Source organism: Paramormyrops kingsleyae, chromosome 3 (genome assembly GCF_048594095.1).
Source record: "Paramormyrops kingsleyae isolate MSU_618 chromosome 3, PKINGS_0.4, whole genome shotgun sequence".
Lineage (NCBI taxonomy): Eukaryota > Metazoa > Chordata > Actinopteri > Osteoglossiformes > Mormyridae > Paramormyrops > Paramormyrops kingsleyae.
Window position 1 is genome coordinate 27,026,441 of NC_132799.1, and position 15,662 is coordinate 27,042,102.

The following is a 15,662-nucleotide window of genomic DNA, read 5'->3' on the forward strand; positions in this document are numbered from 1 at the left end:
ATCTGGGTCCAAACTGCAGGTGTTTCGGTTACAAAAACTGTAGAATGACATCATGGCTCAAGGTAAATGGTCTCAAAATCATGAGAGCATATGCCAATCCTGGACGACCTGCATCAGCAAAGAGGAGCAGTGGTCCCCTATAGCTGACCCTCATCCCCAGGGGACAAATGGACACTTAACAGGATTGTTGCTGAACACCACAAAAGAATGCCCTCAAAAATGAAGACAGGAAAATTAAGCTGATCCAGTCTCAACGAAAGACTGTGCATTGCTAGCTTCACAAAAGCGGAGTTTATGTTAGAAGCACTGTCCAGAAAGTGCTCGGATCCAAGGTCAGGTCCAGAATGATGGATGATTGGGGTAAGGAGCACAAACCCTGGATCGCCGAGTTACATGCAAAAGCATCTTGGTCTGACGAGTCAGGTTTCGGCCGCTTTGTTGTATTTCTCAGACCAGTCTGTTTAGAGACGCGAAATGGTGCCATCAGCCCACTATTCTGTCAAACATGATCAGGGATCTGTAATGAAGTGGGTGACAAAAGCACAGGAGTTATTAGGTCTGATGATCGGTCTGTGTGGCCGGCCAAGGAACATGAGCCTCTTATATTGCAGCAGTGATTCTGAACCAGGTCCTCGGGGACCCTCAGGCAGTCTGCGTTTTTGTTCATTCCCAGCACCCAGTGCACTAAACTATCAAGCAATCAAGAACAGCAAATACCTGGCATAGGTGTGTTAGGAGCTGGGACTGAGCAAAAATGTGGATTGTTTCCGAGTTCCCGAGGACTGAGTTCAGAAACTGCACTACAGGGTGAGGTGTATCCTCTGGTGCAAACATCATACCCTTGTGTTCCTATATTCCATGCGTGGGGAAGCTGATCCAGTGTGGGTGCAGTTTTTGGGATGGCCTCTCAATCAGCATCATCACAGCGGGTCCCCAGGACTGGAGTTGAGAACCTCATGTCAAGAACCCGCACCCACATTGGCCCTCCATGGAACCGGTTCCCCCCACTGCCATATTCCAAGACAATAGACACCATACACACTGCTAAACAAATTCAAGAGGGGTTTCCTGAACACCATCAGTTAATTAAGTACCTCCTATGATCTCCCCATTTAATAGAGGATGGACAGACTACCTAAACATCTGAAAACTATGTCCTTTGTTAAGGCCAGTGTTGGAGAAGTTACTCACGAAAGTAATCCATTACAGACAGAGGTGGAAAGTTCAGGTTCAGAAAGTACAAATCCAGACCAAGGTTTTGTTTCAACCAACCAGTTGAGTACTTTGTGACTGTGACTCTTCATACTCTTCATACTTTTGTGAGTAACCTCCCCAACACTGGTTAAGACTCATGGGGACCTGGAACATAAATCAATAAGACTGACATGCTGCTAGATGTGATGCTCACAAGAGAGGCGAGTCAAGGATTCATTTAACAATGATCGTCAGCCAGGGAATGATAAAAATCATAGCGTCATAATGAGTCAACGGGCTAAACAGCGGTGAGTGAAGAGAGAAGTGTGTCCCTCATGGCATTTCTTAGATCTTAATCGTACTGTCTGGAGAAGAGCCAACAACAATCGTTTTGATTCAAAATTGCTATGAATTACTGCCCTCCCATGTGCAAGAATATCACTGCCTTCCATCAGTCTAGCTTTATTGTCTTTACACTGAACCTAATGTACTCCATGATTTCCTGAGGGAAAAGGACGCGCGATGACATTTTACTGATCCTCTGGGTATTCTGATTATACTGGAGCGCCGAGGTTTTTCATCTCTTTCTTTTGGGGGGGGGGAACAGTAAGTTGTGAAGGGAAACTCAATAAGCAGGTTAGCTTTCAAGCTGAATCCTGTTTCACTGTCGATTCAAGGTGGCTCAGCTGGTCTCGGGGAGTTAATGTGCCGCGGACGATTCAGGGCTGGTCTCTGGTCCCAAGAGAACTTAGACTTCAGCTTCTACTTACATGTTGCTGGGAGACAGAGCTTACCGAACTCGGGCAAAGTTTGTCCAGGCGGTTGCGGTTTCAACACAAGGCCATTTATTTGGCCACGGAAGCTTGGCTTTCAATCATTGTTTGCAAGTTTGTCTTAAGCGTCATTTCATGAACAGTTGTGCTTTCATTCAAATACATAACATGAGATATAATGTGAGATGAAAAGTAGCCAATGTCTTATGAGTCAGCAAACATAGAAACTGAGCACATGAAGACCAAATCCCCATAATCTTGGATGGCTTACTGGTTGAACTGCTCACATTTTTTGCTGGTGGCATAACTGACTCGGTCTCCAGTAACATGGTGTGCTTTTGCTGTATGTGAGTATGCACTGTACAAAACGGGTAGAAACCCTTTGTTACCTTATGAGTCCAATAATCACACCAGACCAAACCGTAATAGTGTGCCATTCCGGTCACTCGGTCACTAATAATGACATCTCTGTCCTCATGACAAAAACTCACAGCAGTGTTTGTCTGAAGGAGCACTTTATCCTCTGTGCCTAAGCCTGGCTGGCTGGCTTGCTGAGGGGCACTTTGGGACTTCAGCCTAACGGCCCCATTCAGTAGGCAGCCCTGCAGTGTGCCGAAGGGGCGGAGCTTGGAGCATAACCCGATACTCCATCGCTCGTGGAGCTGCATGCACTCGCTGCTGCAGCTGGAAGTCTTTAGCTGCATTCCAGGCTTCCCCATTGGTCCAGTCGGTGAGGCTGGTCTACCAGCTCAACAGAAAGCCCCTCCCATTGCTGGGGACTATCAACAATGGCCACACCAAGGCTCAAGTGTAGAAAACCAATACTAGATGTGGTGGTGTGATTAAAAGCCATGCATTAATTACTGAGTAATGACAGGAAGTATTTACCACGTGGTTCCACAAAGAGAGGGAGAGGATTTAAATTACTACTTCCAGTCGATATCCTAGTTCTATACTTGTGTCCCTGTGGTTTACTCTCCTGCAGGACAAGCACATTTGAAGTAATTACTGTTCTATACTGCACATAGAAGATGGCGAAATGTTCCTGTTATCTATATTGTACATTTTCGTCTGTGACATAATAATATTACTCTGGTACTTAACGGTAATGGAAAGTTATGTAGCGCCGCAAAACTTCTTTTGCTTAGCGTGAATGCGTTATGTTTAAGTTTAGTACATGGACTTTCTCTTCAGATTTAGTTTAGTGCTGATGGATTATTGACTCTCTTTACAGCAGCGCCCCGTGACCGCGACAATGTCCCGTGTTGCCATGGCGATTCCCGGGGGACTGTGTTGCCGTGGCAGCGCTCACTCCGCTTTCCATGTGCGCTGTGTTTCCGTGTGTCGGCGGAGGGTTGTATTGTTGTCTCGGAGTCCCAGAGTTTCATGGGAAGGAGGGGCCGGCGCGGCAGCACAAGGCTGGCGTTTGTGCGGCAGCTCACACAGAAGCTGGCGGTCACTTCTGCCTCATTCGCCAGGGGTGGACGGAGAGTGGAGAGAGGACGCAGCATCGCCCCCGACCCGCGGAATACACATCAAAGCGGTGAGAGGAATCCCCTTTGGATGGGAAAAATAAAAGCTGTGACTGTCCTGTGAGCGGTGCCGTCCACAGCGCTTTGAGGGGGCGCCGATTTGGGGAGTGAGGTGGCGCCGTAAGGCGGGCTGTGCGCTCAAAGGAATAGAGAAAGCCTTAAAAAAGTTTCTTTGCGGAGCGGGGCTCGGTGAAAGATGTGACTGGGCACCGGCAATACTGAGCCGGGGCGGGGGTGAGAGGGGGGGACAAGAGGTGAGGTGAGAGAGAGAGAGAGAGAGGGGGAGAGAGGGAGGGAGGAAGTGTTGGAAGATATGAAGGATGGTGCAAATCGTGCAGCGCAAGATGGACTTTTTGATAAGTCTTCCCTTAAAGGGTGGGGCTGTAAAAAGTTTTTGGGAGATGAAAAAGATTTTGGGAGGAGACAAAGGGAAGAAAAAGAATTAATGATTTTAAAGAGGAGAGAAATTCACCACAAGTAAAAGACAGAACAGGAAAAGGGACACTGTGTGGTGTGTAACTTGTATTATTGTTGACTGCAGCGTATGCAGTGCGGGTCACGTGAGGCGGGCATCGTCTTACAGATGTGTTTTAGTGTGGTGGGGGACACACCCTCAGCGACGCGTCCTGATTCGTGTGCACAGCGTTTAGGGATTATGCCAGGGGAGAGGGCACATTTTTATCAGCATGAATCAGAGTGATTGTAATAGAGGGAAATGCTGTTTGGACTGTTTTTAGAAGCTTTGGCAGGCATCTAGATCTGGGGCAGTGTTTAAACAGGATGTTAGCCTCTTTCAGCCTTGTCATTCAAGGACTCATAATAGGTAATTCAGATATCCTCGTGGTGCAGCAAAGATAGGAAAGCTTTTCAGTTCATTAAAACAGATTATTTTACATTTCCCTCACTGTTCTACAGCTGCACCTCATCAAGGGAGTGCTTATGGTGCGCTCCTTCCGTGAATGTGGATCCAAGGGCAGCGGCCCTGATATACGGCAGGGTTTGGCTGCGCTATGTGAGCGTCACCAGGGTCGCCAGCTGTCACGCGTCTGGTGTGACACTCACGCTTTCAGACTCACGGTCACACAAGAAATCTTACAGCAAATCTAGGCTATATTATTCCATTATAAGCCTAAAATTAGCTACTTCAAAAACCTTGGGGTGGTTTGTAAACGCTGCAGGCTATTTACAAGGTAATAAAACTATTACATACATGTAAATGCGTGTGCAGACTTGTCTCGAATTGAAAATCTCACGCCAGCCAGCTTTCCAAAGTTGGCAGCCCTGCGTCACTGTACTTCAGTGGCTGTTAATAGGGTCCGGTCTGGACATGCTAAGCAATTAGCGTGTATGTTCCTCATCCCAGATCTCTCCTAGTTTTGACGGAGATCAGCGTGGATTCGGCCTTTGTGCTGTGACGTGGAGTCAGAAAGCAGCAACGAGGACGAGTGGCCACCGCCCCCCCCCCTCCCCCCGCGCCCCCACCCCTACAATGGTGGTGAGTTTCGGAGCTGTGACTGCGTAAGGAGAAGGGCTACAGCTAAAGGAAGAGACAGGAGCGAGGAAGGTGCTGCATCCAGCACAGTGACCCGGGGGACAGAGCGGTGAGGCTGGGCAGGGAAGAGGGAACAGGGCATCCGACTGGCATCAGAGCTGAGATCCGGCCCGGTGCGCCGTCCATCACCTGTGCGACGAGATGGCAGAACAAAAAGTCAGGTACTGCCTCCAGGGCCCAGATAATTCGCTGGCACTTTGACGTGAGGGCTACGGGGGGGACTTTGATGGGCCCCCCTGTCACCTACACTCTCTCTGCACGCCTTTCCCGCAGCCTGGTGGCTAAGCTAATCAATGGGGGCGTGGCGGGACTGGTGGGCGTCACCTGTGTGTTCCCCATCGACCTCGCCAAGACCCGTCTCCAGAACCAGCAGGGGCCAAAGGTCTACAGTGGATTGTGGGTATTTCTTGGTAAAACAGGGAAATAGTACCTCAAGTCTTGATTTCTATTTAATCACATTCTAACTTCACGTTTTTTTATTGCTGTCTGAAGGCTGGACTGCTTGACTAAGACTATCAGAGCAGAAGGCTACTTTGGGATTTACAGAGGTACTTTCATATTATCAGTATCAATATGAGGGCAGTCTGTGGTAAAGATGCCAGTTGAAATCCTGTAATCGGTAGAGTGATGTCACTGTTGACCCCTGATCAAGGCCCTTAACTGCAATTGCTCCAGGGACTGTCTGACCCTGTTTTGTCAAATGTGTGTCACTTTCGATCAAAGCGTTTGCTCTATAAATAAAAGTAAAGTGTCTCAGCATTTCTGTGCTAGGTGCTTATCTGCTGTGGTCTGTTATTTGGTATTTTGACAACATTCTTGAAAACTGCGGCAGACTGGCATCACAGCCGGTGCCGTAAAGTTCTGAATGATGTCATCCTGACAATGCCGGTTCGTTACTGCAGGGGCGGCCGTCAACCTCACCCTCGTTACGCCGGAGAAGGCCATCAAGCTGGCGGCCAACGACGTCTTCAGGCAGAAGCTCTCCAAGGACGGGTAGCGTGGTATTTCTCTGCACAGTTCACAGTTCAGGAAAGTCTTTGTAGACCTCAACACTGGGGTCTTCACCTGCTGACTTTGAGGTATCTGGTTGTATTGAGGATTTATCATTAGTGTCGTCTATGATGTGTGTACTGTAGGGATGGTCTCAGTGGTCAGTACTGCCCCCTCACACCTTTTTCACCAGGGTTTCAGTCGCCATCTTGACTCCATGCAGTTTGCATGTTCTCCCCGTGTCGTCGTGGGGTTTCTTCTGAGTACATGCTGAGGTTAATTGCAGTTACCAAATTGTCTGTGTGTATAAATGGTGTGTGTATCCTGTAATTGGTTGGCGCCCCCCAGAGTTATTCCCTGCACCCGTAGCTTTCAGGAGAGACTCTGGACCCCTGCGACCCGGCGTTGGACAAGCAAGTATAGAAGATAGATGGATGTGTAACGTCCTCTAAAAATGGGATTAGCATGTTAGCCTGGTTCGGTTGTTGGTGTTCTGACAGCATGTCAGGAGCGTGGACCCTGAGCCCCCTCCCTTCCTGTCGATGTCCCAAAGGAATTTGCCCCTGTGGGCGGAGATTTTGGCTGGCTGTGGAGCGGGGACCTGTCAGGTGGTGGTGACCACACCCATGGAGATGCTGAAGATCCAGCTTCAGGATGCTGGCCGGCTTGGTGAGCGCAGTGGAGACGTTGGAGAAGTGCAGTAGAGACGTCCTCGGCTTTCGTGCACACGCGCCTCCCCCCCCCCCCCAGCTGGTGACGTATATTTGTATGTTGGATGCAGCGGCTCAGAAGACAGTTCCCACTGGCCCCTCCGTGGCGGCTCAGCCCCCCCCACCTCGCCCTTCAGCCACCAACATTGCCCTGGATCTCCTGAGGACCCGGGGGTTGATTGGGTTATACCGGGGGGCGGGAGCCACGCTGCTGAGGTAGGCGAGCAGGAATCCAAAATTAGGGGGCCAAATTTAGTGATGCAGGGGCCCTACCTACAGCATAGAATGTTGCTGTAACCAGGAAAAAATTTGGGGGGCTCTACAAATCAGATACGAGGGCTACAGCCCACGCATAAGCCCGGCCTTGGATGCAAATGTTATGCATTCATTATCTATATTTGTCTTCCTTAAATTAGGGCACTGATGTATATATTGTCTTGTGTGTTTCAAATGCACTTATTATATTGCTGACCAGTAGAACCTTTTCAAGTGCCTGAGATGTAAACAAAGACCACCCACCAATGCAGACAGAAAAACTCAACATAAAGTTACGCATTTGCATGTCAATGGGGGAGGTCTCACTCAGGGATGTAGCAATTTGAGGGTGAAGCCAGCCGGTGTTTGAACTGCAAATATTTCTCATGGCAAAGAGTAAGACCCCTTTGCTTGTGAAATATATTACTGTATTATTATTATCATTATTGTTGTTCAGAGACGTCCCCTTCTCCATGATCTACTTCCCACTGTTTGCCAACTTGAACTCCCTGGGCCGGCGGAAGCAGGGTTGCCATGGAGATGTGCAGGAGCGGGCCCCCTTCTTGCAGTCCTTCGTGGCTGGCTGCGCAGCCGGTTCGGTGGCCGCAGTGGCCGTCACTCCTCTGGACGGTGAGAATCCTGTAAGGTGGGGGGGGGGGGCGGCGTAACAGAGGCAGGGAATCCCCTTTTCGGCTCTCTGAGATGGGAACACATGGTTTGAAAAGGAGCCTATGAATGTAGCCGACTGTCCTACAGCTTGGTTGGTGACCAGTTGTTGTGCTTGTGCGTGTCATCAGTGATTAAGACAAGACTGCAGACCCTGAAGAAGGGCATTGGGGAGGACTCCTACCAGGGCCTGATGGACTGCACGCGGTGAGGCTCGGCCTGCCTGCAGGAGCCTTCGTCTCTCCCGCCTGTTTCTTGGGATTTTTTTCCGCCGTGACAGATGGCTGCCTTTCCCCCTCCCCCACAGGCGCATCTGGAGCCGGGAGGGCCCGTCTGCGTTCCTGAAGGGGGCGACGTGCCGTGCGTTGGTGATCGCGCCGCTGTTCGGCATCGCACAAGGCATCTATTTCCTGGGCGTGGGAGAGCGGGTGCTGGGGCTGCTGCCATAGCGACGAAGCGTTTGGCGTTCCCACAACGTTTGGCAGCAAAGAGGGATCAGGCCGTAGGGGGAAGGGAGGAGCTTAATCTGCTAACAGTATGACTATCTCTGGAGTGCAGAGGAGGAACGCTAACTTTTGCACCAGCACGCTAATGCTACGCTTAATGCTGCTAATGGTAGTGATGGGTGAAGTGAGGCTTTGAGACCTGTGGTGGGTGGGCTTATTACTGACTTATGACCAATAAGAAGAGAGCAAAGTCAGGATAATCCCGCCAATCATGGCTTTCGAAGTCTCACTCTTCTCATGAGTGGCTAATTTTGCTCTGCATAGTAGCAGGTCACTGTTGGTACCCCGAGGTCGAAAGTGTCAAATGCCAGCCTCGGGGGCTGCTTGTGTCCCAAAAGACTGACTGCCCCAGTTTAGTGCTCTATCATTTCCATATTTCATGCCAAAATATCTGCTAAAATATCCATATTTACACAAGTGCACTAAATGTAATGTGTGTTATCTGATTAGAAATCAATAAGGATCTATGGAGTTATGTATGTATACATTTTATCATCTATATTCTGTATTTATGCACAATGTCTGCAGCTGGCCGACTATGCTGAGGTTAATCAGTTAAACCGGCAGTTTAATACCCACACGCACAAATGAAATCATGCTGACAAACTCACGCTGGCATCCAGTATCTTTGCTTGGAAAAGCAATAAAGCAGTAAGAAGGTGGGCCGGGGTACTGATAGCTAACAGGCAAAGATCAGCCCCAGCTCCTGGGGTTCAGGGTGGGAGTGCGACCAGAGGAATTATGGGTAATGTGTGCTAAAAATGTATTACTTAATTAAAATTCAACAAACTGATTACTGGATTAGATGGTTATGTCAGAAATTACGATGTTTACAGACGTGTATAAAACAAATAAAATCTACATCACTGTAACACAAAACAGTACAATCTGCTAATTTCAGGGAATTATATAAGATAACATTTTTTCACTGATCCTTACTGGTAGGAAACATTTTGATTCAGCACTGCACCAAAAGTAACATTAAGGTTTTAGAGGCTTGCAACTAGAGCGGTCTTACATGCCACTGTCCACTAGGGGGCATAACGCACAATTTGGGACTACCTTTATCACAACAACTGCATATAAACTCATACCTTACATTTCCTTTGACATCAACAAGGAAAAATCTATTTAATTCCAAGGGAATTCTATCAGTGAACTGAATTTCTCTGCTAATCTTGTTCAACATACTTTCATTTCAGCAATTAGGAAACAAATTATATATATTAAAAACAAGCCAGGACAAGTATGGTTTCTTTAATTTTAGACCCATATATACACACAGTATATGATATATATGAACAGTGTGGAACTTGACTACATTGAAAGGTATTCTTTACAACGCCAGGACAGAGAGTTAGGGTTATGTAGGTACAGGGGTATGGGAACAGAACAGAATAGGTCAGCACTTGAACACAACCTGCAAGGAAACGGTGTGTAGAAGGGAAAAGCACAAGCCTGCAGTAAATACCTTCTCTCCTCACACAAAAGTCTCCTCTAGAACACCAGCCTATAGACACAGACTGAACACAAACAGCTTGGTGTCTGGAATACGGAATGAGAGGAGGATCAAAGCACTAGGGGAACAGGGCACTTATTTCAAATGTTTTCTTTCCCACTTGTAACATGAATTCTCCTGTCAAAAACCAAGAAACATTCAGCCAGCCCTGAGTGTCAGTACCTCACCAAATTAGACAATCCTACCCTGTCTTTTGATTGGCAGGTGAGTCCACATCATGTGACTTGCAGTCTTGGTCACACAGCCGTGCATGTGACCGACTGAGTTCATTTACAACAATCATTTATTACTTCCTTTGGTGCACAGACACACTTAAATGTATATGTATTAAAATAAAGAAACAATTTGATTGAGTGTTTTTATATAACACAGACACAGAATTACAACATTGTACATAATGAAATACACATCACAGAAAACAGCATGTTTCTTTAACCAATAATTTAGTCCAGTTTTAGTCCATGAACTTGCGGTTCTGGTTAACACCAAAGAGAGCCACTCGAATTTCAGGCATCATCTGAGAGAGGAGGTAAAAAGAAGTTAGATGAGTAAATGGAATTCCAACCATGAACTACACCAGCAATAAAAGATGGCACCATATTTTTTTTATGGCCTGATCCGATACCAATCTAATATTTGTTCCCCTTTATCAATGATTTGCGAGGGTTAGGTGTGGAAGATCCCCACAAACGTGAAAATTCACAAATACCTTCTAAACAAGCCATACTGTCAAATTACTTTGTCATTTTCCTATTAAGACCTTTTTATATATTGTACAAATCATCATCTAAATTATGTCCTTATAGATACAAAGATATCACCATAAGCACTGGGAGCATTAAGTTTTGGAATTATTAAAAAATGCAAAATAACCAGCAGAAGAGTTTAAATGTTACTGTGAGAAATGAGAGGTCTCATGGCTGCTAACACGTGAATGAGGCTGCTTACAGAGACAAACGTGCACAGTGTACCCAAGCCAAGACTTTTAATATTAAACATATAGCATACATGTACACTGAAAAAAATGTATCACTAATATTTCTATATGATTTTATGTAATCCAAATTATTTTCAGCGTTGTTACTGGCGTATGTATTGTCTGCGGTCATCCAGCAAGCTCGAAAAAAAAATTCCCATTTAATTGTTCACAGACAACTCACAAAATAACCAAAACCGCAAATGTCACATTTGCGAATGTGTAGGGGTTACTGCATCACAGCTGGGTGGGTACCAGAGTACAGTGTTTTACTGGAACGTTCGGTTCAATACACACACGTGAACCGAGGTATGATAATATGCCTGTCATTTCCCTAGAATTTAAATATCATTATACAACAGCAGATCGTATGAACTGTCCACCTCCGGGCTTAAGGTTGCCGCATACTTCAAAGGAAATCGACGTCACTTCAATGTGACGCTGTGTGAGCAGTGATCCCCCCCCACTGCGGACAACTGCCTGACATAATGTGACAACGTGGGGCTGGTTGGCAGCCGGCAGGCTTCGTACCACACTGTGCGTATCTTTAAATGGTGTAAATTAATGTGCATTTATGTTAATTATAAATGTCGTAAATGTGGAACGTTTGCTGTGGGATGCGTGCTTTTCGTTAGCATGTAACCGTGTCATGTAAACTGTTGGTGTCCTTGTCTAGGGTTAAACCGATGGCTGATTATTCCATTTTAAAAGAGCTGTTATCTTTATTAAAATGAATACAACACATATTGAACCGTGGGAAAACTGTCATCATGTGACCCTCACTTCTGTTTACGGTACGTCAGGCTAAGCCTACACGCGTTTTCTGCATTTCTCGGGCTAGACCTTCCTGATGGAAAATCGGATCGGTTTCTAACTCCCCAGCTCCAAAATATCCAATTCAGCATTTTTTGCCAGTATCAGCCTGATTGTGGGTATCAGTTCAGTGCCATTGGGTATCGGTATCGGTTCAGTGCCATTGGGTATCGGTATCGGTTCAGTGCCATTGGGTATCGGTATCGATTCAATGCCATCTGTACCAGCAATAAGATGTTTCAAAACCATGGTGGGAGGGATTAACGCATATCAAAACCATCCAGGTTTAATCCACTCCCAATTAGTTACTAGACCAAGTTAGTGCAACAATTGACATCATATAGTTAATCCCACTTACCCACCCACCATAATTCTCAAAAGGTTTCATAATATTTCCCCAATCACTATAACCAGATCACTTGTGCATTGGGACAGGTCAATGTCAGCCAACGGAGTTACTGACCAGGCGTGTATACATTGTGTTTAATTCTGTTATTCTATCACAGACACAAAACATGCTCTACCTGTTGGGCAATGAGGTCCAGCCTGCTCTCCAAAGTATTAGACACCTTGATCTTCCCATCTGCGTTGTACATCTCAATGCCTCCGGTGCTTAGAGAACACAAGAGCACAATCGCCGTAAGACCCAGACCATGAATGCACTCCATGGCTCTGAGAACCATGCAGCACTGTGATTCTGACACCAAGATGCCAACTTAAAATCACAGCAGGATCTGAAGAGACAACGAGCCACGTCTGAACACGACCGGGAAGTTCTTACATTTCCGGGGAGAGAAAGTTCTCCTGGTCGATGCGGACCTCAAGATTGTTCTTCACAGCATTCTTGTAGATGGGGATGTTTTTTTGTATAGCGGCCTGCATGAACAGAAACACAGCAGGACCACCATTCAGAAATACCTGCATTAAATTCAGGGATCTAGCTAATGCATCACTGAGCTCCAGAAGGACAATGGAAGCAGTGCTGACCTGCACCAGTTTCACGTCCTGCTTACGGCAGCGGATGGTTACTTTGGGTTCCAAGAGCTGGTAGAAGCCCTAGAGAAAGAAAATAGAGAGCCGGCAAGAGATTTACAAAAAACTGCGAGGCAACCATTACCCCTACGCTGGTTCCTGAACAGAATCATCCTTCTGTAATACAGACCAAAGTAGCTAAATGGAGCTAGAGAGTTAGATCTTTGCAAGGCGAGGACTCCCACTCTAGACCCAAGGTGTTTGTCAATACCAAGAACGCAAATATCGGACTAGCGGTCCTGGCAATAGCGGTCTTGCTAACTTGCCTCCCAAGAAGGAACTTGGGGTGCAATGAATCATGGCATTAGTCTCATTTGGTGACGATGCAACTAATGCATCCTTGATATTTGGGCCTGGGCAAGAACGACATCCGGGGATTTTTACTGCACTCCGTACTTCAGTTATTAAGTATCGGAGCTGGTCTACAGCAATGGAAGACGACGTGAAATGGGTACACAAGAACACAAGTACGGTCAAGTATGCATTGAGAAACACCCCTAATTTTTCCAGGGCTGGTGAGAGAGTGCGCCGACACACAACGACCAACCTTACTAAACAAGAATGTTCTCAGATTGCTCACCATCCAAAACAGATAGACTTACTTGCAGAACTAGCCCCTCTAGCAGATTGGTGTACCTTGCCGGGTCTTTGGCGATGACTGCCAGCCTTTGACGAGCCTCGTTTAACAAGTCCTGAAGACAAACAGAAAAGTAAAACTCATTTTACCCCAATCCCAGAAAGTTTATCATAATCTGGCCAGAAAAGGTACCAACCGAAACCATGTCATCGCGGGCCTTCAGGACCTTCAGCCGGGCCTGGTTCATCAGGTTGGACATCTGACTGTGACGGATGAAGCGAAACACCAACAGCTGCTAGTACGATGGTAAAGGATACACACTGCTGGTTCAGCTTCAAGCCCAGCTGACCTACAGCTAACCTCAGAAACTTAACCTGAACTGCTCTGCTCTCACTTACAGATAACTGCTATTCTATTGTTCAGGTAAAAGAGGTACACAAGTATTTATTTTTAATGTAAATGTAATATGTCTAAAGTGTGGCATTTCCATATTAAAGTGGAAAATACAAGTTCCCTTTTCAGTTTCCCCACCACTTCTCACTGCCTGGCGTGAGCGGACATGACTCACATCTTCTTCTGCTGCTCGATCTGCTTTTCCTTCTTCTCGTAGTACTCCATGATCTTCAGCCTTTGCGTCTGCACAAGGCGGCCCTTCTCGATATTGAACTCCTCCTCAGCCTGCAGGGGGCGGCAAAGTCACACTCCAGGAGCGCTGGCCAAATGGAAGCGGTTCCCCGTAGTCCACATATCAATAATTTGTAGGAACACTGTTCCATGACTAGGTAGGGACTATCAGAAAGTCACAGAGATTTAAAGTGATTTAAAATGAAATCACTCCAAGGACATTTAATATGAATTCCTTCGGTAATATAAATGGGTATATTACCCATAATTCCTGATCACGGAAAATAACATGAATGAAGCTGCTCAGATGGGAAGCTGTCAGGCCTTACATTACCTTGGCATCAATCTCCTCTGCCTTCTCATTGGCCTCCTGTTCAATGAAGGCCATCATGTGTTTGATCTGTCAGGGAGAGGCAGTGATAGTGAATCATTAGCGATGGAGGAACAGCGTTCAGGTGAAAGTGCCATTACTATCTCAGTCTTAAATTCCACCTGAACTCGGTTCCTGCAGATTTCCTCCAAAACACATATCATCATAGCATTAGAGAAATTTCATTTGCAGAATGTATTACACTGAAACGTCAGATGTCTCCAGAAGGCACTCTGTACCTGAAATGCTTGCTGCGATCATAATGAATAGCCCTCCGATACTGCAGGGGGCGCCAAATGATAAGTGACAAAGGATGCAAGTAGAAATATTATTTGATATCTATTCCCGTGGTCGATTGATCTGTTTCGATAATGTTAAACCATACATGTGACTGTCAGTGAACAGCAACCCAGTTAATTTTCCTAATACTACAGATGACAAGTCTTGTTTTTTAAAGCATGCTACAACTTGAATTATGGTATAAATACAGGCCAGAAAAATCAGACCTGTACACCAGAAAATTATGTTACTATAAAGGACATTTAAATAAAACCGTACAACAAATGCAGAAACTATACTGAAGGATTCACAAGGTACCAGCCATTTGCTCAGACAATTAGTTTTGAAGCGTGGAATGTAAGGGTGGGGATATGGCGTTACCCAAAACACACTGGGCACGAATCACCGTCAACAGTTTAGTCATCGGGATGAACAGATATTGCTTTTCTATGTTACAGTTCCACTGTGAGTGATTGCAGTCAATAAACTGCATGATTTGATTTAACTGGGGGAAAACTCATACACAAGAGTTCCTCTTTAATCCTAACCTTGGGTTTTCACAATCGACGCCCGGTTATGTTCCTCCTCACCGCTCACGATTAGAACTGTCTAGTCAGCTAGTTTACACAATAACTGACAACTTATAAAATAAACACCGTTAAAGAACAAAATATACACAATAAAAGCCTTGGTTCAAAAGCAACCTTATTTTCACGCAAGGACCTGCAAACCTTGTTGAGACACTTGAACTTAAACAACTGATTAACACGGCGTGTCATGGTATCTCAGGCATCAACGAATTAAACGAGTGAATTTGACCTTTTTGTTTTTCCCCCGCACACCTGACATGACCTGACCGAAAATGCAGCTACGCCGAAACATCATCAAGCAATGTCATTCACCACCACCGACAGCAAGATAAGTAGCAAAAATATCGTTTAATATTGACGCATCACATAGTGAGGCATCTCAACGTTAGAAATGTTTAAAGGCAGCAAACTAGGCTGGTCGGTTACCTGTTTCTGTACGTCGGCATCGCTGAGCGCCATGACTGAAGTGTCAAACGAGAACTATCCGGCCAGCCGAACAAAGCACGAAAAACAAACAAATCCGGCAGAGAGCCAATCTACAAAAAAACAGTGGGTGTGATATCAAATCGTCTATCCCACAATAAATAAACCCATAAATAACTGAAACTTAGGATAAGCGTGAGGCTCCGCAGTCGCCTCTAGCTGAAAGTGTCCCGGATGTAGGTATCAGCTGATCCTCACTCGATGAGCATCGAGTCACATGA

At 46.1% G+C, this 15,662-nt stretch overlaps 2 protein-coding genes across 2 annotated transcripts; one reads left to right on the plus strand and one right to left on the minus strand.

The window, feature by feature from the left end:
- Positions 1–3,292: 3,292 nt before the first annotated feature.
- Positions 3,293–8,971, plus strand: slc25a18 (solute carrier family 25 member 18). The gene is made up of 10 exons (XM_023838644.2): positions 3,293–3,510; positions 4,863–5,212; positions 5,325–5,447; positions 5,544–5,599; positions 5,954–6,044; positions 6,595–6,710; positions 6,823–6,967; positions 7,464–7,636; positions 7,804–7,879; positions 7,980–8,971. The coding sequence occupies exons 2-10, from the start codon at positions 5,193–5,195 to the stop codon at positions 8,119–8,121; spliced, it is 942 nt and encodes a 313-aa protein (XP_023694412.1). The 5' UTR covers positions 3,293–3,510; positions 4,863–5,192; the 3' UTR covers positions 8,122–8,971.
- Positions 8,972–9,419: 448 nt separating this feature from the next.
- Positions 9,420–15,648, minus strand: LOC111857603 (V-type proton ATPase subunit E 1-like). The gene is made up of 9 exons (XM_023838659.2): positions 15,385–15,648; positions 14,054–14,119; positions 13,664–13,773; positions 13,292–13,358; positions 13,121–13,210; positions 12,474–12,542; positions 12,268–12,362; positions 12,011–12,098; positions 9,420–10,214 (listed from the first exon to the last, which is right to left on the minus strand). Exons 1-9 carry the CDS (start codon positions 15,415–15,417, stop codon positions 10,152–10,154), a joined length of 681 nt encoding a protein of 226 aa, XP_023694427.1. The 5' UTR covers positions 15,418–15,648; the 3' UTR covers positions 9,420–10,151.
- Positions 15,649–15,662: the final 14 nt, after the last annotated feature.

Excerpts from the sequence above, each read along its gene's own strand:
- slc25a18 (XM_023838644.2), top strand. The coding sequence starts at position 5,193 with ATGGCAGAACAAAAAGTCAG. Across the intron at positions 5,600-5,953 it reads CTACTTTGGGATTTACAGAG|GGGCGGCCGTCAACCTCACC; the intron begins GTACTTTCATAT and ends TCGTTACTGCAG. Across the intron at positions 6,045-6,594 it reads CAGAAGCTCTCCAAGGACGG|GAATTTGCCCCTGTGGGCGG; the intron begins GTAGCGTGGTAT and ends GATGTCCCAAAG.
- LOC111857603 (XM_023838659.2), bottom strand. The coding sequence starts at position 15,417 with ATGGCGCTCAGCGATGCCGACGTACAGAAACAG. Across the intron at positions 12,363-12,473 it reads AGGACGTGAAACTGGTGCAG|GCCGCTATACAAAAAAACAT; the intron begins GTCAGCACTGCT and ends CTGTTCATGCAG. Across the intron at positions 12,099-12,267 it reads AACTTTCTCTCCCCGGAAAT|CACCGGAGGCATTGAGATGT; the intron begins GTAAGAACTTCC and ends GTGTTCTCTAAG.